Source organism: Pan troglodytes, chromosome 16 (genome assembly GCF_028858775.2).
Source record: "Pan troglodytes isolate AG18354 chromosome 16, NHGRI_mPanTro3-v2.0_pri, whole genome shotgun sequence".
Taxonomy (NCBI): Eukaryota; Metazoa; Chordata; class Mammalia; order Primates; family Hominidae; genus Pan; species Pan troglodytes.
The window spans coordinates 69091895-69116372 of NC_072414.2; the positions used below are offsets into that span (position 1 = coordinate 69091895).

A 24478-nucleotide genomic window follows, 5' to 3' on the forward strand; every position below is an offset into this window, starting at 1 on the left:
AGATGAAGCACCACAGAGAAGGTTAGAAGCAGTGAATTGCACCAGCTGAGGCCCTATCATCCTTGCCTGACAACTGTGACAGTCTCCTATTATTGCTGTCTCCAGTTTTACCTCCCTCACCACACAAACCACTAGAGAGATGTTTTTCAAACGCCAAAGCATTTCATGACACTTCTCTGCTTTAAAAAATTCTGTCCTAAAGATCGTCTTCAAGCAAAGAAAGTGAGCCTTTCATGATCTGGCCCCGATATACCTGTTTCTCGTCGCATTTCCTCTTATATCCTAAGTCAGAGCCACCAAACTACTTGCGGTTTCTCCAGCACTCTTGGCCAATTTTACGCTTCCTTTGTGCTTTTTGTCTTTGCTCATGCTGATCCTCTTCCAGGAATAGTTTCCCACTCCTCTCATCTTTAAATATTCTGCTTCTAGGGAATATTTCTTACTCCACTCCCCAGAATTGACCTTTCTTGGGCCCTCAGATAGACCCTGTGAATATTTCTCTGTAAGCACTTACAACCCTTGACTTGTGTTCCGTTCTGAATTCCCTACTGGTTTGCTCATTGAGGAAATGGACTGTGTCTCATTTGTGTACCCAACACCAAGCAAAGAATCTGGGCTGAGAGCAGAATGGAATAAATAAGAAAACTAGAACATGAACCTATTCTTACCTATTCCAGTGTGGGCCCTATAAGAAGCTTTATGGGCAGCCATGTTCTACCCATTTCTCCAAATTAGAAGAAACAAAAATAATCACAGACATGAGAGAAATGGAGAATTCCAAAAGTACCTTTTTTTCTTTTATAACCTCAGAACTGACAAGGGAGAGAAGGTCTATCATCATCAGCAGCTCTTTAATGCTTATCAGAGGAGGTGAAGAACGGCTGATCGTGTGACTTTCTGCCAGCTAGAGAACGAAGTTCAAACTCCTCAGCAAGTTGGTCAAGGTTCTCTGTCTTATCTACCACTATTTCTCATCAACCCTTCCTATGAATCACTCATTTCCTGTTAATATGTTCCATATTTTTATTTTTACATTTTTGCCTTAGCAAGGGTGTCTGTCCTTGGCCTAGCTCAAATGGCACTTACCAAATGAAGCCTTCCCTACTCTCTACTCCTCCACCTCAAACTGGAAGCCATAGCTTCTTCCTCTGTGTTCTCTTAGCACTTTTTGCTTTACTAGAGCATTTTTAGCCTTTTATAAAGTGTGTGTTTTTACATCCCCTCAGAACCTGATGTGATGTAAGGCGCACAGCAGGTATGCAGTAAGTGGCTGCCTGACTGAGAGACAGAGTCAACAGAGTTGGTCATCAATTCAAAATGGAAATGGACAGCCAAGGTAGCAAGGAAATAAAGATAAGTAACGTGGCTTCTCTTCCCAAATAGCAGGATACGATCTCCTGGGAGCTAAGGAGATTTCCACATGAGAATGAGAAACTTATGCGTTCCAAATGAAACCACAAACATTCCACAGCCCGTGCAAGTAGGTCAAGCCATTCTCCTAAGTCTAAAACTGGTTTGTGCTTTTAGTTTTTTTCCTCCAAGAAAGACAAGTTCTCCTAACTGAATTCCAATCATTTGGGTCAATGTTTTAAAAGCTTGGTATCTTAGCTGTTTTTATTTTAAACTTTTAATCCTGTACATTCCTGTCAAGCCCCTGGGACCAGACACCAAGCTCAGCTTTCAGCAGGCCTAATATAACATCACATACTCTACATTTTTGTGGCATACCAGTGTTCTAAACAGAAAAAAATAGATTGTGTTCTAAATCTTGCCTTGCTATATGCTAAAAACATTCTTTTGGACAAATATGTTTGACTAAACCACACTCAAAACTTACTTTTCTCTTTTTCTGAGCTTCCATAATCTACCTCTTTACTTTCTCCCCACTTAAAAATGTCTTCAGGCTGGGCGCGGTGGCTCATGCCTGTAATCCCAGCACTTCGGGAGGCCGAGGTGGGTGGATCGCCTGAGCTCAGAAGTTCGAGACCACCCTGGGCAACATGGTGAAACCCCATCTCTACTAAAATACAAAAAATTAGCTGGGGGTGGTGGCATGTGCCTGTAGTCCCAGATATTCGGGAGGCTGAGGCATGAGAATCGCTTGAACCTGGGAAGTGGAGGTTGCAGTGAGCCACCATCATGCCACTGCACTGCAGCTTGGGCTACAGAGTGAGATTCCATCTCAAAAAAAAAAAATGTCTTCAGACTGACGGGCCCTATATCATGTTCTGGAAAGCAAACAAATGTTTGCTTATGACCTGGTAGGTAATCATTACAGTCTTAGGGTGCTAGGGATAAAGAACACTAACAATGACCCACTTGTGCAGGAGTAGCATGATTTCCTGGTTGATCTCTCTGCCTCCTGTCATCTCATAGGTAGCTCACAGAATCTTTTAAAAAATCCTGATTGTGCCTCTATTCAAAATTCTTCAGTGGCTCTCCATTTGCTACAAGTAAAAGATATGCCTTTTGTGACCCTCTTCCAGACTCCTCCAGGCAAAGGCTTTCATTAAACCTTTAAATATCTGCATCACAGCAACTATCATGGTCCTAAGAGTCCAGCCCCATGTCTATCTCTCCCAAAGATCAGAAGTCCTTGAAAAATACATTAGTATTCCCAGCACTTAGCCTGGTACCAGGGAGATAGTTGGTGTTCAACAAATGTTTGCTGAATAAAAGCATTAAAACCCAAATAAATAGAACTTATCTTCCTATTTAAACTATAATTTCAATCTTCGTCCCTAATTTTCTCCCCAGGGCTCAAAACAAGTAATACAGATGAGAAAGAGAAGGGAGAACAAAATAAGAGACCATCACCTCCACTAGTGCATAGTGGGGAATACGAAGAGTTTATAAACCACACACCATCACTGTGCAACAGCCTTGTCAAATGAATAGGGTCTCTCATTGGCTGAACCTAGCCCTCAGTGCATCATCCCCCTCCAGCAGGCATCAGCAGCTTAGGAGGAAGGGGCCTAATCTACCTAGGCATTATTACTGTGCTGAGGCCTACCATAGTCAAATATAAGCAACAACTGGCAAATCACAGGGGATATCAACTTCATGCCAAACAATAAAACAAACCTGATTTCCAAAGAAAACTTTGGGTTTAGCCTCAAATAAACAGATATAGAGACCATTTTAAAGAATGTCAGTCGTATAGCAGCTGGCTGACTTAATTTTTGTAAGTCCTCATTAGTGGAAACCTCTCCAAAAACAGAGATTATTTATTTGGGGGTAATTTATCTACGTAATTTAAATACTGCACTCTCTCAACTAATCCTAGTATATGGAAAACTATTTTTAAATGGGAATGCAGCTAACTTCGGGACAGAGTGTATGATTTCTTTTTAAATAGAAATAATTACAATTTTAGGAAGTACAACTGCTCAAACAAATGTTCAAAGCTCTCAACCTCAGTTTTTTATTTTTTAAGCATCTAAATGATCTAAAACTGTGCAATTCTTTAGCCATTGGTTCAAATCATTAGCTATGCAGTGTGTGGAATAATGTCTGCTCAATAATTATTTGTTGAGTAAATGAGTGAATGGTAATGTAATCCTCAGAATAATTTTTTTTAAAAAGCTGGCATTTATAATGACATTATTCTATAATTACAACATCAAGGCCAGCAAGGTAATGACATTCTTTTAAGTATATCCACCCCGTAAAATTTAACACTAACAATCAATATTAATGCCAAAGGAAGTTCTGGAGACAGAAGACTTATGTGTTTTCTTTCAGTGTTTGAAGGATAAAGCCTAAAGGAGATGCTCAAAGTAAGTAAAATGAGAAAATGTGCACAGTTTCTTGTGTTGATCTATAGAAAGGAAACAGAGGCATGGTTTACATAACTCCTTAATTAGGAAACCTATGGGCGAAGCCTCATATTAGAAAAAGAAAAGCCAGCTGATTAATGGAGCACATAGACTTGAAATTTTCCTAGATGAACTTTCCTGAGCAGAGCCAGATTTTCCTAATCTGGTAATCTTCTAAAGTCAAATCCAAAAGTCATTTTTAGCTCGTTCACTCAAACACATTCTTAGAACCTACTGTGTGTTTTAGATAATGCTCTAGGATGTTGGGATGCAGAAAGAGGAACAAGCCAAAAATCGGTTGAATAAAGGGAGATATTATAGATCTTTCTAAAAAGGAATGTAGAAGATATGAGTACTTGGTTACAAAGTGATTGAAGGAGAGCTATCTCATTACATGCTCCTGATTTTAGCAGTCTGATAAAGCAGTCATATATGCCACATTAAAAAAACAGTGATCTCTGTCTATTTTGAGATAAACACAGAAACACAGGGAAAATGTTCAAGGTCTGATTCAAACAAATTTTATTACTTCTTTGGGGAATCATTTTGGGGGACAGACACTCTATAAAATTCAGCTTGGGGTCAGTTAAGGTGTCACAGATCAGAGTTCATTAAGTGATCTTATATGATCACCACCCAGAGTAAAATCATCATTCTGTGAGGGGCAACCTTCTTAAGTTGTCAAGTTGCATAAAGACCAATGTGATTTTTGTGCAACATAGAAGACAATATAAATCCCCCAAATAACACATTCTTTAAAGCAGAGCTGTTCAATAGAACTTTGTGTAACAATGGAAATGTTCTATATCTTCACTGTCTAATGCAGTAGCTACTATCTACATGCGGCTACTAGGCATTTGAAATGTTGTTAGTGAGACTGAGGAAGTGAATTTTTATTTTTATAAATTTATATTTAAGAAGCCATATATGCCTAGTGGTGACTGTATTGAATAATAATTAATTCAGTTATGAACAAAATAAAGTTTGCATTATTTACATTAAGGACAAGAAGAATGACATCTGAATTAATCCTGGAGGTAGATGCCTAAAGTAAAAAAGAAAAATATATGGGTTGCATAAATCAGGAGCTCTTTGTGGGAATGGTTCAATCACAACTCCTATTGCACCACAGTGGAAGTAATAAGATGGCTGAGAGGGTAGAGGACTCACGGGAGATTCTGAAGGAGGGTAATCAAGGCCTATTCCAGTTGAGTTTTTTTTTTAAATGGAGTTTTTTAAAACTATATAAGAAATGTGAGAATTACACAACAAATTGTCCATGTCCCTTTGTTTTGTTATAATTGGCAGATCTTAAGGAACTGGATCTGCACAGCTGTCGCTATTTGTCACCTCTCCTCTGTTCCCTGTTAGCTACCTTGGGGATCCTGTAGTCTGTTTTTCATTTCACATCTTTGGTCATGAGTTGTGCAGGAAGCCCACAATATTTTAGATTTACATTTTGTTGTTCTGCTTATTTAAGCCATTTAATAAGCATTTTAAATCCTTTCCACTTTACATTTTCTGGCTACCATATCTAACATATTTAAAGGAGAAGGAAGCCAGGTATGGTGGCTCACCCTTGTAATCCCAGTGCTTTGGGAGGCCAAGGTTGGAGGACTGCTTGAGGCCAGGAGTTTGAGACCAGCCTGGGCAACATAGGGAGACTCTATCTCTACAAAAAAAAAATTAAAAAATTAGCTGATCATGTGGTGCACGCCTGTAGACCCAGCTACTCGGGAGGCTGGGAAGGGAGGACTGCTTAAGCCCAGGAGTTTGAGGCTGCAGTGAGCTATGATAGTGCCACTGCACTCCAGCATGGGTGATAGAGCAAGACCCTGTCTCTAAGAAAATTTAAAATTTAAAGTATTTTTTTAAAAGGAAAAAGAAGAGTATATTTTTGGGGAGAAATAAAGGAATTCACAACTAGTAAGGACTTCTATGTACCAAGTACTTCTCTGCCACTAGCTCTATAAGGCAGATGTCACTATTCCTTCATTTTGGATGAGGAAATTGAAGCTCAGGGATGTTAAATAGCCAGCCCACAATCATGCAAGTGGGCAATGACACAGCTGTTATAGAAACCTAAATCCCATGGATCCGTCAAATCTATCTTTTTTCCTGCTATAGTACACTGCTTCCTAAACCTGCTTCACAATGTAATTTTCAGAAACAAATTCCACAGTAAAAACGATGGTAAGCCTTGAATTTTTCCCCCTTAGTTTCTTCCACATCTGTCAATCCATCCACTGCCTTATTAAAGAAACAAAGAAAAGGAAAAAGAGAAAGTGGTCTTTATGGACTGGTTCTGGAATATTTAAAAGGATCTAAAGCCATTGCGTTAGGAGGTTTTGCTGTCTTTTAGTTTTTAAACACACCATTTTTAAAAGTTATCAAGTCTTTAAATCATAAAACATTACTGAAAGGAGTAGTTTAAAACTGCATGCAAATGACTTGTTGAACGTATTAAAAAAGCAAATTTCCAAATGCCATCTAAAATACTTGTTTCATTAGGAAAAATAACAAAACAAAACCCCCTTAGCTTAGAACTATTGGAGTCAACTTTATTACCTTTCCAAAGAAGCAACCTTGTATCATAATGTATTATACCCTATAGAGTCAAGTATAGAGACACTTGAGCACTTAAGGAAAACTGGACAATATCTTATTGGCATCACTTTTTTTTTTTTTTAAGACAGTGTCTCCCTTTGTCACCCAGGCTGCAAAGCAGTGGTGCAATCTCAGTTCACTGTGTCCTTGACCTCCTGGGCTCAAGGATAATCTTAACTCAGCCTCCCAAGTAGCTGGGACCACAGGTACGTGCCTCCACACTCGGCTAATTTTTGTTATTTTTTGTAGAGATGGGGTTTTGCCATATTGCCTAGGCTAATCTTGAATTCCTGAGCTCAAGTGATCTGCCCACCTTGGCTTCCCAAAGTGCTGGGATTACAGGCGTGAGCCACCGTGCCTGGCAGCATCACATACTTTTAAAAGGAAGGCAACAGGTAGAGAGAAAGCTATCTTTCTGATAGGGCATCTATAATCATTTTAAGTTTTTGAATGCAAAGTGATGATGATTTTTTTAAGTCTTAAATTTTATGTCTGAAAGTACATGACTTCTTTTTTTAAAAAAAGGAAAACAGTAGGAGCCGTTCAGCATTTTACAAGAATTTAGTGATTAAGGACATTAAAGTCTAGTGGCTAAGATTGACTGGATTCCAGCTGGTTAAACTCCTACTGGTTCTGTGACTTTAGGCAAAGCACTCTGCCTCACTTTCTTTATCTGAAAAATGGGGAGAATAACTCTTAGGATGGTTGTGAGGATTAAAAGAGCTAATATATGTTAGGCACTTAGAATATTCACAGAGGCAATGCTTTATTTTTTTTCTACCGGTCTTCATAACTGAGAATACAATGAAATAAAATAATTATTTATTTATTTATTTTATTTTTATTACACTTTAAGTTTTAGGGTACATGTGCACAAAGTGCAGGTTTGTTACATATGTATACATGTGCCATGTTGGTGTGCTGCACCCATTAACTTGTCATTTAACATTAGGTATATCTCCTAATGCTATCCCTCCCCCCTCCCCCCACCCCACAACATTCCCCGGAGTGTGATGTTCCCCTTCCTGTGTCCATGTGTTCTCACTGGCCAATTCCCACCTATGAGTGAGAACATGTGGTGTTTGGTATTTTGTCCTTGCGATAGTTTGCTGGGAATGATGGTTTCCAGTTTCATCCATGTCCCTACAAAGGACATGAACTCATCATTTCTTATGGCTGCATAGTATTCCATGGTGTATATGTGCCACATTTTCTTAATCCAATCTATCGTTGTTGGACATTTGGGTTGGTTCCAAGTCTTTGCTATTGTGAATAATGCCGCAATAAACATACGTGTGCATGTGTCTTTATAGCAGCATGATTTATAGTCATTTGGGTATATACCCAGTAATGGGATGGCTGGGTCAAATGGTATTTCTAGTTCTAGAGCCCTGAGGAATCGCCACACTGACTTCCACAATGGTTGAACTAGTCTACAGTCCCACCAACAGTGTAAAAGTGTTCCTGTTTCTCCACATCCTCTCCAGCACCTGTTGTTTCCTGACTTTTTAATGATCACCACTCTAACTGGTGTGAGATGGTATCTCATTGTGGTTTTGATTTGCATTTCTCTGATGGCCAGTGATGATGAGCATTTTTTCATGTGTCTTTTGGCTGCATAAATGTCTTCTTTTGAGAAGTGTCTGTTCATATCCTTTGCCCACTTTTTGATGGTGTTTTTTTTTCTTGTAAATTTGTTTGAGTTCATTGTAGATTCTGGATATTAGCCCTTTGTCAGACGAATAGATTGCAAAAATTTTCTCCCATTTTGTAGGTTGCCTGTTCACTCTGATGGTAGTTTCTTTTGCTGTGCAGAAGCTCTTTAGTTTAATTAGATCCCATTTGTCAATTTTGGCTTTTGTTGCCATTGCTTTTGGTGTTTTAGACATGAAGTCCTTACCCATGCCTATGTCCTGAATGGTATTGCCTAGGTTTTCTTCTAGGGTTTTTATGGTTTTAGGTCTAACATGTAAGTCTTTAATCCATCTTGAATTAATTTTTGTATAAGGTGTAAGGAAGGGATCCAGTTTCGGCTTTCTACATATGGCTAGCCAGTTTTCCCAGCACCATTTATTAAATAGGGAATCCTTTCACCATTGCTTGTTTTTGTCAGGTTTGTCAAAGATCAGATGGTTGTAGATATGCGGCGTTATTTCTGAGGGCTCTGTTCTGTTCCATTGATCTATATCTCTGTTTTGGTACCAGTACCATGCCGTTTGGTTACTGTAGCCTTGTAGTAACCAAAAACCTCTGTTCTTTTGGCTTGGCTTTTGACTTGGCAATGCGGGCTCTTTTTTGGTTTCATATGAACTTTAAAGTAGTTTTTTCCAATTCTGTGAAGAAAGTCATTGGTAGCATGATACGGATGGCATTGAACCTATAAATTACCTTGGGCAGTATGGCCATTTTCACGATATTGATTCTTCCCACCCATGAACATGTAATGTTCTTCCATTTGTTTGTATCCTCTTTCATTTCATTGAGCAGTGGTTTGTAGTTCTCCTTGAAGAGGTCCTTCACATCCCTTGTAAGTTGGATTCCTAGGTATTTTATTCTCTTTGAAGCAATTGTGAATGGGAGTTCACTCATGATTTGGCTCTCTGTTTGTCTGTTATTGGTGTATAAGAATGCTTGTGACTTTTGTACATTGATTTTGTATCCTGAGACTTTGCTGAAGTTGCTTATCAGCTTAAGGAGATTTTGGGCTGAGACGATGCGGTTTTCTAGATATACAATCATGTCATCTGCAAACAGGGACAATTTGACTTCCTCTTTTCCTAATTGAATACCCTTTATTTCCTTCTCCTGCCTGATTGCCCTGGCCAGAACTTCCAACACTATGTTGAATAGGAGTGGCGAGAGAGGGCATCCCTGTCTTGTGCCAGTTTTCAAATGGAATGCTTCCAGTTTTTGCTCATTCATTACGATATTGGCTGTGGGTCTGTCATAGATAGCTCTTATTATTTTGATATTTGTCCCATCAATACCTCATTTATTGAGAGTTTTTAGCATGAAGCGTTGTTGAATTTTGTCAAAGGCCTTTTTTGTATCTATTGAGATAATCATGTGGTTTTTGTCTTTGGTTCTGTTTATATGCTGGATTACATTTATTGATTTGAGAATGTTGAACCAGCCTTGCATCCCAGGGATGAAGCCCACTTGATCATGGTGGATAAGCTTTTTGATGTGCTGCTGGATTTGGTTTGCCAGTATTTTATTGAGGATTTTTGCATCAATGTTCATCAAGGATATTGGTCTAAAATTCTCTTTTTTGGTTGTGTCTCTGCCAGGCTTTGGTATCAGGATGATGCTGGCCTCATAAATTGAGTTAGGGAGGATTCCCTCTTTTTCTATTGATTGGAATAGTTTCAGAAGGAATGGTACCAGTTCCTCCTTGTACCTCTGGTAGAATTCGGCTGTGAATCCATCTGGTCCTGGACTTTTTTTGGTTGGTAAGCTATTGATTATTGCCACCATTTCAGAGCCTGTTATTGGTCTATTCAGAGATTCAACTTCTTCCTGGTTTAGTCTTGGATGGGTGTATGTGTCGAGGAATTTATCCATTTCTTCTAGGTTTTCCAGTTTATTTGTGTAGAGGTGTCTGTAGTATTCTCTGATGGTAGTTTGCATTTCTGTGGGATCGGTGGTGATATCCCCTTTATCATTTTTTATTGCGTCTCTCTGAATCTCTTCTCTCTTTTCTTCTTTATTAGTCTTGCTAGCGGTCTATCAATTTTGTTGATCTTTTCAAAAAACCAGTTCCTGGATTCATTGATTTTTTGAAGGGTTTTTTGTGTCTCTATTTCCTTCACTTCTGCTCTGATTTTAGTTATTTCTTGCCTTCTGCTAGCTTTTGAATGTGTTTGCTCTTGCTTTTCTAGTTCTCTTAATTGTGATGTTAGGGTGTCAATTTTAGATCTTTCCTGCCTTCTCTTGTGGGCATTTAGTGCTATAAATTTCCCTCTACGCACTGCTTTGAATGTGTCCCAGAGATTCTGGTATGTTGTGTCTTTGTTCTCATTGGTTTCAAAGAACATCTTTATTTCTGCCTTCATTTCATTATGTACCCAGTAGTCATTCAGGAGCAGGTTGTTCAGTTTCCATGTAGTTGAGCGGTTTTGAGTGAGTTTCTTAATCCTGAGTTCTAGTTTGATTGCACCGTGGCCTGAGAGACAGTTTGTTATAATTTCTGTTCTTTTACATTTGCTGAGGAGTGCTTTACGTCCAACTATGTGGTCAGTTTTGGAATAGGTGTGGTGTGGTGCTGAAAAAAATGTATATTCTGTTGATTTGGGGTGCAGAGTTCTGTAGATGTCTATTAGGTCCACTTGGTGCAGAGCTGAGTTCAATTCCTGGGTATCCTTGTTAACTTTCTGTCTTGTTGATCTGTCTAATGTTGACAGTGGGGTGTTAAAGTCTCCCATTATTATTGTGTGGGAGTCTAAGTCTCTTTGTAGGTCTCTAAGGACTTGCTTTATGAATCTGGGTGCTCCTGTATTGGGTGCATATATATTTAGGATAGTTAGTTCTTCTTGTTCAATTGATCCCTTTACCATTATGTAATGGCCTTCTTTGTCTCTTTTGATCTTTGTTGGTTTAAAGTCTGTTTCAGCAGAGACTAGGATTGCAACCCCTGCCTTTTTTTGTTTTCCATTTGCTTGGTAGATCTTCCTCCATCCCTTTATTTTGAGCCTATGTGTGTCTCTGCGTGTGAGATGGGTTTCCTGAATACAGCACACTGATGGGTCTTGACTCTTTATCCAATTTGCCAGTCTGTGTCTTTTAATTGGAGCATTTAGCCCATTTATATTTAAAGTTAATATTGTTATGTGTGAATTTGATCCTGTCATTATGATGTTAGCTGGTTATTTTGCTCGTTAGTTGATGCAGTTTCTTCCTAGCCTTGATGGTCTTTACATTTTGGCATGTTTTTGCAGTGGCTGGAACCGGTTGTTCCTTTCCATGTTTAGTGCTTCCTTCAGGAGCTCTTTCAGGGCAGGCCTGGTGGTGACAAAATCTCTCAGCATTTGCTTGTCTGTAAAGTATTTTATTTCTCCTTCACTTATGAAGCTTAGTTTGCCTGGATATGAAATTCTGGGTTGAAAATTCTTTTCTTTAAGAATGTTGAATATTGGCCCCCACTCTCTTCTGGCTTGTAGAGTTTCTGCCAAGAGATCAGCTGTTAGTCTGATGGGCTTCCCTTTGTGGGTAACCCGACCTTTCTCTCTGGCTGCCCTTAACATTTTTTCCTTCATTTCAACTTTGGTGAATCTGACAATTATGTGTCTTGGAGTTGCTCTTCTCGAGGAGTATCTGTGGCGTTCTCTGTATTTCCCGAATCTGAATGTTGGCCTGCCTTGCTAGATTGGGGAACTTCTCCTGGATAATATCCTGCAGAGTGTTTTCCAGCTTGGTTCCATTCTCCCCGTCACTTTCAGGTGCACCAATCAGATGTAGATTTGGTCTTTTCACATAGTCCCATATTTCTTGGAGGCTTTGTTCATTTCTTTTTATTCTTTTTTTCTCTAAACTTCCCTTCTCGCCTCATTTCATTCATTTCGTCTTCCATCACTGATACCCTTCCTTCCAGTTGATCGCATCGGCTCCTGAGGCGTCTGCATTCTTCACGTAGTTCTCGAGCCTTAGCTTTCAGCTCCATCAGCTCCTTTAAGGACTTCTCTGCATTGGTTATTCTAGTTATCCATTCATCTAATTTTTTTTCAAAGTTTCTAATTTCTTTGCCATTGGTTAGAATTTCCTCCTGTAGCTCAGAGTAGTTTGATCGTCTGACGCCTTCTTCTCTCAACTCGTCAAAGTCATTCTCCATCCAGCTTTGTTCTGTTGCTGGTGAGGCACTGTGTTCCTTTGGAGGAGGAGAGTGCTCTGCTTTTTAGAGTTTCCAGTTTTTCTGCTCTGTTTTTTCCCCATCTTTGTGGTTTTATCTACTTTTGGTCTTTGATGATGGTGATGTATAGATGGGTTTTGGTGTGGATGTCCTTTCTGTTTGTTGGTTTTCCTTCTAACAGACAGGACCCTCAGCTGCAGGTCTGTTGGAGTTTGCTAGATGTCCACTCCAGACCCTTTTTGCCTGGGTGTCAGCAGCGGTGGCTGCAGAACAGCGGTGGCTGTAGAACAGTGGATTTTGGTGACCTGCAAATGCTGCTGCCTGATCGTTCCTCTGGAAGTTTTGTCTCAGAGGAGTACCCGGCCGTGTGAGGTGTCAGTCTGCCCCTACTGGGGGATGCCTCCCAGTTAGGCTGCTCAGGGGTCAGGGACCCATTTGAGGAGGCAGTCTGCCCGTTCTCAGATCTCCAGCTGCGTGCTGGGAGAACCACTACTCTCCTCAAAGCTGTCAGACAGGGACATTTAAGTCTGCAGAGGTTACTGCTGTCCTTTTGTTTGTCTGTGCCCTGCCCCCAGAGGTGGAGCCTACAGAGGCAGGCAGGCCTCCTTGAGCTGTGGTGGGCTCCACCCAGTTCGAGCTTCTGGGCTGCTTTGTTTACCTAATCAAGCCTGGGCAACGGCAGGCACCCCTCCCCCAGCCTCACTGCTGCCTTGCAGTTTGATCTCAGACTGCTGTGCTAGCAATCAGTGAGACTCCGTGAGCATAGGACCCTCTGAGCCATGTGCGGGATATAATCTCCTGGTGTGCCATTTTTTAAGCCCGTTGGAAAAGCACAGTATTAGGGTGGGAGTGACCCGGTTTTCCAGGTGTCGTCTGTCACCCCTTTCTTTGACTAGGAAAGGGAACTCCCTGACCCCTTGCACTTCCCGAGTGAGGTAGTGCCTCGCCCTGCTTCGGCTCGCGCACGGTGCGCCGCACCCACTGTCCTGCACCCACTGTCTGGCACTCCCTAGTGAGATGAACCCGGTACCTCAGATGGAAATGCAGAAATCACCCGTCTTCTGCGTTGCTCATGCTGGGAGCTGCAGACTGGAGCTGTTCCTATTCGGCCATCTTGGCTCCCGAAATAAAATAATTTTAACTAATGTCAGCTAATAAAAATTTATAGAGATGCCATCAAATATGGTACAATTAGTAAAAATTAAATATTTTACTGAGGCTATCATGAAAGAAATTTTGGTTTAATAAGAATGTCTAGAAGATATGATAATTTCTGATATATTATGCTGTCTGAGGGTATACAGTAAACAGTACATTTTCATTTTATAATATGCCTCACAAAATATCAAATAATGGGAAAAGTCCAATAAGCTGTTTGATGATAAAATCTGTTCCAACTTGAAAACGGTATCCAAGATAGTAGTTTAGGTAAACTATAGTATGTTTCCCCTACTCCCAAATCACAGAAAGCTTCTGGAACTTAGAATGGAAGTCTTCTTCTTACGAAATGTATTTTCAACTGCATATGGGTTGTTATGATTGAGTTTCCCAAAAAGAGATATTAAAGTATTATCTCCCACAGTGTTACCATAATTTTCTGGCCTTCTTAGGGACTCCTTTATTTCCAAGTACACTAGCTAGTGTTAGAATTATTTTTCCTTACAATAACCTGACAAAGGAAAAGGACAAAGAAGAAAGGAGATGAGAAATGAGGTAAAAAAAACTTCAATGATAGATGCCACTGGTTTCCAAACAGTCTAAGGATTGGTCAGTGGTTCATATGAATCTTGCTTGTGCTCTGCATGTAGTAGTCCAGGCTACTCACCTCTCTCCTGACTTCATGGAAGAAGAGCACTGAGAAATCCTTATTCTGCCTCAGGCTTTGCTTTTCAGAAGGAAGGAAAGTGTGTGGCACTCAAGGGAGACAGGTAAGAAGTCACTGAGCATTCAAGGAAGACGAGTGAAGATGATCAGAGAATTGCAGAATCTTTGCATTGGCAGGCACCTCTGAAGTAATTTAGCTCAACCCTCTTTGCAGTGCAGCATCCTCCTCACAATATCTCTGAGAGATGGTCCATCAGCCTCTGCCTATATACCTCCAATGACAGGGATCTTTACTTTTTTGAGTCTGCTTGATCCAAGCCAGAAATCTGGGATACATTATAGATTCTTTACATTATCCAATCTTGTGTATTTTTCGTCTTAAATATCTCTCAAATCTGTCTACTGTCCCCACTCCCACTATCTTAGTTGAGGCCTCCCTTTCTCATGCCTTTGTGTGATCCTGCAATAGTATCTAACTACCAAATTTCCTGCTACCAAATAATCCACATACACATGGCAGCCTGCAGGATGGATGTTTTAAAAAACAAATCTAATTGTGTTATTCCTCTGCTTAAAAACCTTTGATGGCTCACTAACATAAACAGCAAAAAGTCTAAGGTTTTAGCCTGAAATGCATGACACTGGCTAACTCTCCACTTCACATTTCAGCAACACTAAATGTTTGTGGTGCCTACATGCATCTCCATGATTTTGCTCATATTGTTGTCTCTGATTGGAATGTTCTTTCTCCCCTTTGTCAGCTAGTTAAATCAGTTCAGGAATTATCTCCAGAAAGGTATCTTTTGACACCCTCCTCTGTGTAATATTAAAAATATACCATGTATATATCTCTATCACTGTATTTATATTACACTGAAATAATTAACAAGTTCACCTCTTTCCCCCCAGGTGAGTCCCTCAAAGCAGTGTTAATAACCCTTAGCACTTGGCACAGGGCTCATGGGTGCAGGTGTTTAATACATGCCTAGTAAACATCAGAACGTTTTTCTGATGTAACTTAAAATTTGTAACTCCAATGGTCCAACTTCTGCTTCATGGAGCAATAAAAACCATCTCTCCAAGAAAACAGAACATTTGGCTAGTACAGAAAAAGGCAAAGTTTAAATACTACTTATTGGACATTTGCACTTACCTAAGTTGCTGTATGTTGCACTACAAGGGTTTGGGTCCATAGGATCTGAAATGTCTTCTTTTCCATCTTCCCTTTCCAGTTCAGGTAGGGACAATGCTGTTGTGACTGAAGTGCAGCCCCTGCCATCTTGCTTCCCAACAACAGTTCTTGGATCCCGAGGAGAAAAATCCTCTGTTACTTCATGGGTCATGTGACTGAAACAAATCAGACCACTTGTCACACTGGTATTGAAAGGTTCTACTAAAATTTAGATTTATGGAAGGCATATACTTCCCATAAATGTAAATAACTGGTCCTATAGTCACAGTAATGGGTCATAAGCCCCAATACACTTGTCTGAACACAAGGCAGTACTTCATTTAGGCAGATACTTCTATTTACCTTGATTCACACATATTGAGAACCCAATTTGATAGAGCAGGTATGGTAGCCTGCAAGGGAACTTGAGAATAACAGTCAAAGAGTGAAACATTTTATTTAGGTGGGAGGTGGTGATGTTGGTGGTAGAAGGAGCTGAATGTTTAACTGGCTAAAGACAAATATACTCAAGTATTTAGTAAAGTATTTACTATACTTACTAATTATAGTATTCTAATACTATGGTAAATATCAAGTACTTTACTACATAGTTTTAATTTATATATAGTATTTAGAACACACTTTAGTGTGTACTAAATCAGGATCAGGAATAAAGTTGAGAGTAAACTATCTGCATAAGGAAGTTAAGCCATTGTTTTAGTAGGTACACTGAGGCCAGGAAGGTCTTGTTGCCAAGAGAATAGAAGCATCAACCTTTGCCTGTCTGCATGCAGCAGGGAAGGCAAATGGAAAAGAAAGTTCGTAGTCTAGTTAATTTCATTTATTAAAATGAATCTGAAGCATCCTCCTGGCTGCATACCAGTATATGACCAATCTTGTTTTACCATTGCCTGCTCATATGCTTATAGCTACTTCTTCCCATCTTCCCCACTCCCCAATCTGCCTGAACTGTGCCAATTCTGTTGCTGGTGGAGAAAACTGGCCTAGTTAGAAAATCTCAATGGACTGGTCAATTAAATTAATTCAAAATCATGCATCTTTAAAGTTTGCTGGGCCCACTGAAAAGTATTCCTAGATTATCACACATTCATTAGCTATTTTTCCTGGTTTCTTTATGAAAAAAAGAAAGAAGGAAGGAAAGGAAACTTATATATGATTACAGGTTATTTGTGGATTTTCAATTGGCAGTGAGTCATGGTGACATTTACCAGTTTCTTTAAAGAGGTACTTTGTTTGATCGTGTGCCATCAGAACATATATCGCCTGTGGATTTAAGGGAGTAGATCTAAAGGCAAAGGAGTACCCTCTTATCAATTTTTCATTATGGAAATTATGCATGTGCCTGGACAGAAAAATAAGCCTTGATGTCTGCTGGATATACAACTTCAAAAATATCCTTTCAAAGTTGGCAGAGCCTGAGGTCTCTCTATACTGGGAATAAGCAATGAGCTGGAAGTTCCATTAGGGGATCTGGCTCTTGAGGACAGTGGTGAGGTTGGAAGGAATCACTTTTCTAGCAGTCAAGAGAGTAGTATATATAAAGGAGGCCTCACACAGTAAAGCATACTGCCTCTTCTCGATGGGCTGCCCTCGGTCATCAACCCAAAAGAGGGGCTCCACACAAAGCTGGTTTCTCATAATATGGAGCACCATAAAATCAAGGTAACATGGGGGATCTATCTCTACGCATTAGGGAAGACAAAACAAAGTGACACTTCCAAGACACTCAGGCACCACTTCGTGTCAAGAGTGTATATTACTGAGTAGTTATCAACATGCTTCAAGAAAGGAAAAATGTTTTCTGGCAAAAGTTAATAGAAACCGTTTCTAGTTTCAAAGCAATAAATATAAAGTCCCTTAAAAATATCAGCCCCCTGGCCAGGTTCAGTGGCTCGCACCTGTAATCCCAGCACTTTGGGAGGCTGGGGCGGGCGGATCATGAGGTCAAGAGATGGAGACCATCCTGGCCAACATGGTGAAGCCCTGTCTCTACTAAAAACACAAAAATTAGCTGGGCATGGTGGTGCACGCCTGTAGTTTCAGCTACTGGGGAGGCTGAGGCAGGAGAATCTCTTGAACCTGGGAGGTAGAGGTTGCAGTAAGCCGAGATCGTGCCACTGCACTCCAGTCTAGCAACAGAGTGAGACTCTGTCTCAAAACAAAATCAGCCCCCACACTTGAAAGAAAAAAAAAAATGTTAAAGCTCCAGACATTTCTTGCTCTAAAGTCAGCTTTAGAGGTTTCCTGAATAGCTGTTTCTTGGCTCCTAATCTCTTCAGACTTACTCCTGCCTTCTTTCTTTCTCCATCTCCTGGTTATTACTAAAAGAAAGTGTTCCTTCCCATTTGTCAAAAAGGGTTGGTGAAGGGTTCAGAAGCCACTTGCCTGTTTTCATCCTAGGCAATGGGCTATTAACAACAAAGCTCAGTTATAGTGAAAACCACAGAAAAAGCTGCTGCTATTAACCTATGAGGAACTCCCTGGGCCCGCTGCACATGTGTACATATAACACAGCTCTGTACTCTGAAGGGCTTCACAAAATAAAACATGAATACTTAAAAGCAAGAAATATTAGAAAACTCACCCGCTGTGCTCACTAACACAATTCCCCATTAAAGGAAAATTTCACAGGGCCTTCTCGAGTCTGTTAATCATGCTCTGAAACTCAGATAAACCATAGATTCCACTGAGTTCTGGAGAGCTACAAGTTAGGCAAACCATGAGAAAAGGCTTGATTCTGTTCCTTAATATCACTCACTGCACCTTGACCCTTACCTTACTGGTTTGGTCTGGGAAATGTGCCAAATTACCTTTGGGGAACCAAGCAAAGTGAAAGCTAGTTTTATTAACCCTTTGCAAACTAAGGCAGCACAGCCTATATTCCAGATAAAGATTGGTTTTTATGAGCACATTTTAAATAAGTGCACTGGAATATTAAATCATCAATTAAAGTAATTGTCAACTCTAAAGAACTACGCAAATAGAGTTGATAAAAGTAAAATCACATGGATTTGCAAATGGATGCTAAAACGTTTAATCTGCATTTACAGTGACAGCAGTCTCTAAAAGGAGTAAGAATTTTAAAAATGCATCAGTGATATGTCATGTCTTAATGCTTAAAGGAAGAATAGCTCTTTGTATGATTAAAATGATAAAAGAGGCCAGGCGCGGTGGCTCATGCCTGTAATCCCAGCACTTTGGGAGGCCGAGTGGATCACGAGGTCAGGAGTTCAACACCAGCCTGGCCAAGATGGTGAAACCCCGTCTCTACTAAAAATACAAAAATTAGCCGGGTGTGGTGGCAGTTGCCTATAATCCCAGCTACTCGGGAGGCTGAGGCAGGACAATTGCTTGAATTCAGGGGGCACAGGTTGCAGTGAGCAGAGATCACGCCACTGCACTCCAGCCTGGGTGACAGAGTGAGACTCTGTCTCAAAAAAAAAAAAAAAAGATAAAAGAGAGACAGGGGAAAAGGGAGAGGTTCTCAGAGTTCAAGGTTAGATATAACAACATACTATGACTAAAAAATAAAAAAAATTGAGAAAAGTATCAGAGAAGGTTGATTCAGTCACTAAATATAAACAACATAAACAGACAAATCATTCAGGAAGAAAGAAAAAAAGGAAAATCTCTGATTAATTTATCATTAGGCACATTAATTTAGTAAGGGAATTTAAGGCTGGGTGCGGTGGCTCAAGCCTGTAATACCAGCACTTTGGGAGGCCGATGCAGGTGGATCACCTGAGGTCAGGGGTTCGAGATCAGCCTGGCTAACATGGTGAAACCCTGTCTCTACTAAAAATACAAAAATTAGGTGGGCGTGGTGGCGGGCGCCTGTAGTCCCAGGTATCGGGGAGGCTGAGGCAGAAGAATCGCTTGAACCTGGGAGGCTGAGGTTGCAGTGAGCCAAGATTGTGCCACTAACACTCCAGCCTGGTGACAGAGAAAGACTCCATCTCAAAAAAAAAAAAAAAAAAAAAAAAAGGATTTACCATTGATTTGTTCCATATTTGGACATAAAATCAGAAAACTCAAATACTAAAGTGATACTTTACAAATATCAGCTTTATCTCCTAACAAAATGTTTTACCACCAACATTTCATTAGGAGATGTTTAATGTGATGGAGAAAACAATAAAATGGGAATTCGAACCTGGGTACTGTTTCTCTATTGCTTTGATTTTCTGAACAAACTTGATGGCATCAAGAAAGAGTTAGTGGAAAAAATAAAAATTTCCCCCATTTCATCCATGAGACAGATGGTAAAAAAATTATTTAGAATGAAAATTACAAGAAATCTGTGAGAATTTCTTATATATGTTAGCATGTCTTAAAATGGCAAATAATGACCAGTGTATCTAATTTTTTTTCAGCCTAAGTACAATTTGATATTGATTACTATAAAACAAAATTGTTAAGTGACAAATGGCCCACTAAGAGGAAGTTATGGTTTTTACATTTCTGCTATTTTAATTCATGTTGAAACACTCCTACTTCCGTAATAACTATGGTGTTGATATCTAGGTCCTTGATCTTCAGGTTGGGTCAAACTCTGACTTGGCCTACTTTTTGTCCTGAACCTTCAGCATTCCTTCTGCTTTCACAGACAGACAACATAGAAGACAACATATGTGTGACTATACTTTAAATTCTTCAACCAACTTTCCATTAATGACCAGTTTTTAATTGAGATTTGGTATGTCTGACCTAATACTTAAAAAACCATGTCATAATCTCCACAAAGACAAATCATTTTCTGAACATGCAGAATGAATACAAGGTGTTCAAAGGAAATAGTTACATTGTTACAGATTTGTCTGTTATATAAACAAATCCCTTGGAAGGTTATATCTCATCAGTCTGCCATATTCATACATAATTCAAAGCTGCAGAAGCAATCTCCTATGGGAAGCTCACTTGGTTTACCCAGGTGGTAGAGATTAATCATTACACCATCTAATGAAATAATCCTTTTTTTGTTTCTCTGGGATATTCGTTCAAGACAGATTTTTGTAAAAATTCTGTTAAATGTCTGAATGTACTTTTTAAAAAGGCAAATCAAATTCCACATTAGAACAGGTTAAAGGCCTTTAAATATCCAAGTATTTCCACAATTTCAGTTCAATCCTATCTTCAAATTCAACCACCTTCACTCAGCTTCAGATGGGACAATAAGTGAAATCTGACTTCTAGAGACTACCTGCCTCTTGGGGCAAATGTTATTCTGAATTCCATTTGTTAGCTCTGTTCAGCAGGTACACATGTCTCTAGTTGCCCATGACAGCCAATAAGCAAATGTGTGACTTTTAAAACCTCCTTTTACCCCGAAAAATCAGACTAAAGCACATTAGAAACAAAACGTCATGGTTTTGTTACTGGTTTCCAGAGCTGCGTATTTCTGGGGTTGCTGGGGATAACGCAACTCTGCAGATGTGGGATCTACATTAACACATGAAAAGGAGAGTTCAAAGTTATCAAATCTCACACCTTTGTAATCTACTGAAAGGGAGAAAAAACAAAACAAAACAAAACACTCCCATTTCTTTTTGTCTCTCTACCTTTAGGACCTCCTACGAATGTGACATTTCTTAATCTTTAGTTTCCAGGTCATCAACTTGATTTTGCCACACTTTCCAATCATTGACATTCTCAGATAGAGAAGTGTGTGTCTACTGATCACTATCTAGTGTCTCCAATTTTCTGCTAAGCCTTCTGTAGTCTTTAACTGAAAACGTTGAACTTCTTATCCTGAACTGAGATTAACCTTTATCTGATATCTGATGAGTTCTGCTAATATTTCTAACATAGTCTGGTCAAACAAAGGTAGCTCTTACTGGTGTGAATGAAGTAGCTAGGTCTCGAGATGGGGAAGACTGGCAGCAATGTGCAAGGTCTTGAATGAACTCTAATTTTCTGAAATTGTACAGATCCACTTTTTTAAAAAAACAGACTCAAATAGCAAATTAAAAGTGTCTTTAAGGCACCAGATTACAAGACAACAAAGCATATAAAAACACAGACCTCTGTAAATCACTGTCACTTTCACAATACTAAGAAAAATTACAGTTTTAAAATCCTATGAAATACAAAGTCAGAATGGCATCTGTGCAAATTAACAGAAAAGATCAATTAATTTTGGAAAACAGCAATAAAATATGGTTGCCATTCTCAATAAGAATAACATTCTCAATAACAGAAGTAGCTCCTTAGCATCATAATTTTGGCCTTGATTCACTCTAAAGAATGGGATGAGATACTGATATGCATTTCCTGAAAAGGCAAGGTATTAGAAGAAAACACCCATAGCCTTCTCCAAGGGGACTAACCCAGGAAGGATGTTGAACAGGCTTTCTTTCTTTTTTTTTTTTTTGAGACGGAGTCTCGCTCTTGTCGCCCAGGGTGGAGTGCAATGGCGTAATTTCTGCTCACTGCAACCTCTGCTTCCCAGGTTCAAGAGATTTTCCTACCTCAGTCTCCCGAGTAGCTGGGATGACAGGTGCCCACCACGCCTGGCTAATTTTTGTATTTTTAGTAGAGACGGGGTTTCACTGTGTTGGTCAGGCTGGTCTTGATATCCTGACCTCAGATGATCCACCTACCTTGGCCTCCCAAAGTGTCGGGATTACAGGTGTGAGCCACTACGCCTGGCCTTTTTTTTTTTTTGAGACAGCGCTCTGTGGCCCAGGCCGGAGTGCAGTGGCACGAACTCAGCTCACTGCAACCTCTGCCTCCCGGGTTCAAGCGATTATTCTGCCTCAGCCTCCCAAGTAGCTGGGACTACAGGTGCCTGCCACCATGCCCAGCTAATTATTTTGTATTTTTAGTAGAGACGGGGTTTCGCCATGTTGGCCAGGCTGATCTCGAACTCCTGACCTCAGGTAATCCGCCTGCCTCAGCCACCCAAAGTACTTGGATTACAGGAGCGAGCCATTGCGCCCGACCCTTGGAACAGCCTTTCTGGGGCCCCGGACATTTTTTCCCGAATGCCCAGAAGCAATGGAGAAGCAAGTCAGTGCACCTTTTTTCACTTTCCTCTTATCTCCCTCTGCTCTTTGAGTCAGAGTAGGGAGATGCTGAGAAATGATTACATACACTTAACTCCAAAAACACTGCAGGCTGACCGAGGAAATGGATGTAGGGCAGGAATGGGACCTATAGGTACTCAGAACACACAGCTACTCAGCACTGCACAAGCTGTGCATTTTTCCACTTAATTCATGAAAACTCTTCAGGAGGTAGATACAATAATTCTCATTTTACAGATGAGGAAACTGAGATTGAAAGAAGTTAAATCAATTGCCTAAAATTACATGGGTAGTAAGGTGGTGGTAGAGTTGGGATCTGAATAGATACCATGCAACTCTAACGTAAATGTTCCTTCCACCACACTGTTAAGATAAGGCAAGCTTGGCATACTGCAGAAACCCAGCAATAAATACTTGATTGTGAAGATGAAGAAATAAAACTGCTTTTACTTTTAGTTAGAAGAAAAAAACAGCTATTATTGAAAGGTAGGGTATTAATGATTACAGATGTATTTTACTTTTGAAAATCCTAAATAAACAAACCAAAAAAGTTAATAATTTACATTTCCAAAAAAATTTTCCTTAAATTGAAGCTGCTCTAGCTATAGAATGACTGTGTTTCTAGATATTTGGCTTCCTAATAATAATCACTACCACCACTATCCCTACATTTACCGAATGCTAGGCACTGTGCTTAAATATCTTCAAACAATAACACTGAGTAAGGCTTATTATTCCCATAACAGCAAATAATAATAGTGGCCAAAATTTACATAGTGCTTATTATGTGCCTGTTTTAAGCCATGCTTATCAAAAGTGGGGCTATTGACATTTTGGGCCAGGTGATTCTTTGTTGTGGAGGGCTATCCACATGGCAGGATTATAACAGCGCTTCTTGCCTCTACCTGCTAAAGGCTGGATGTTGGAATTACCCCCTGCCTCCCAGTTGTGACAACCAAAAAAGTCTCCAGACATTGTCAAATGTGCCCCGGGGGGGAATCCCATCCCCCTTTAAGTCTCACAACAACTTACTAGGCAGGCTATTTTCTGTGTTTTATAAATGAAGAAATTATAGCCCAGAGAGATTAAGTTACTTGCTTCAGGTGACACAGCTAGTAACTGGTGGAGCTGAGATTCAAACCCTGTAGCTTAACTCTAAGTGTTTGTCCTTTAAGCAGTTACATTATTTGCTTCTCAGTTTCTAGATGAGAAAACTGGTAAGCAGAGCTCAAGTAACTTATCCAAGATGACACTAATGTGACAAAAGCAGGATTCAAACCCAGGTCTTGGTGACTTCAAAGTCTACGTTCTAAAATATTATGCCAATGGCTACCAAACTTTCATGTACCTAAGAATTACCTGGGGAGCTTGTTAAAATTGCAGGTTCTCAGCTCCCATCTCTAGGGATTGATTTAATAGCTTTGGGGCATTGCCCAGGAATCTACATTTATATACTCCAGGTGATGCAGTTGGTCCCAGGAACACATTCTGAGAAACTATTTTTCACTGCCTTCCTCCTCCAGAAAGAACACAAGAATAAGTATACAAGCAGCAAGGTGTGAAAAGTGAGTAGAAATATTTTCTTCAGAAGTGATATAAGCAGGAAAGGGCAAATAAAATAATTTGAATAGTCACAGATGAGAAATTCATAATGAACTATGAAAAAGCAGGGAGGGGGTAATAATTTGGAACCATTCCTAACCTTCTGAGGTTTATTCTTAGTCAGTTTACTTCTCTGGGATTATATTACCTCCCAAAAGGAAAAGAAACAAAGCTGTCTGAAGACTACCCCATTCTGGTACATATAAACATAACCATACTGTATCATTCCATGATTACGATAAAGTAAGACATTTATCAGTTTTCTCTAAAACATGATTATTTAAAAATTTAACAGTAAGGACTTCATGAACTCATCTTAACTTTAGGAAAAATGTGTCAGCAAATGTAGATGTGATTTTTATAAGTGCTGATAGTCCAGAAGTTTCTTTATAGCAAAATAACATGTGATCAGGAGAGAGAGCAGCTATTTTCAGCTTCTGTTTTCAATTATTTTCTCTTTATGAGAAGTAGAAGTTTGATCTTGGGGCCAGTTTCGTCCTAAGCATGAAAAGACAACTTTGATAGGATTCTCTTAGTAAAAAGGAGAGGTAATGCAAAATTTTTT

The 24478-nt window shown here is 39.7% G+C and overlaps 1 protein-coding gene across 26 annotated transcripts in view; it reads right to left on the reverse strand.

Moving 5' to 3' along the window:
- The window catches only part of PEAK1 (pseudopodium enriched atypical kinase 1), a 310312-nt gene that overhangs the window by 30470 nt on the left and 255364 nt on the right, over window positions 1-24478 (reverse strand). For all 26 annotated transcript variants that reach the window (XM_063795320.1, XM_063795312.1, XM_063795318.1 and 23 more), the window contains one exon: window positions 15248-15441. In XM_063795320.1, coding sequence (XP_063651390.1) covers window positions 15248-15441 — 194 coding nt within the window. The remainder of the gene's footprint in view (window positions 1-15247; window positions 15442-24478) is intronic.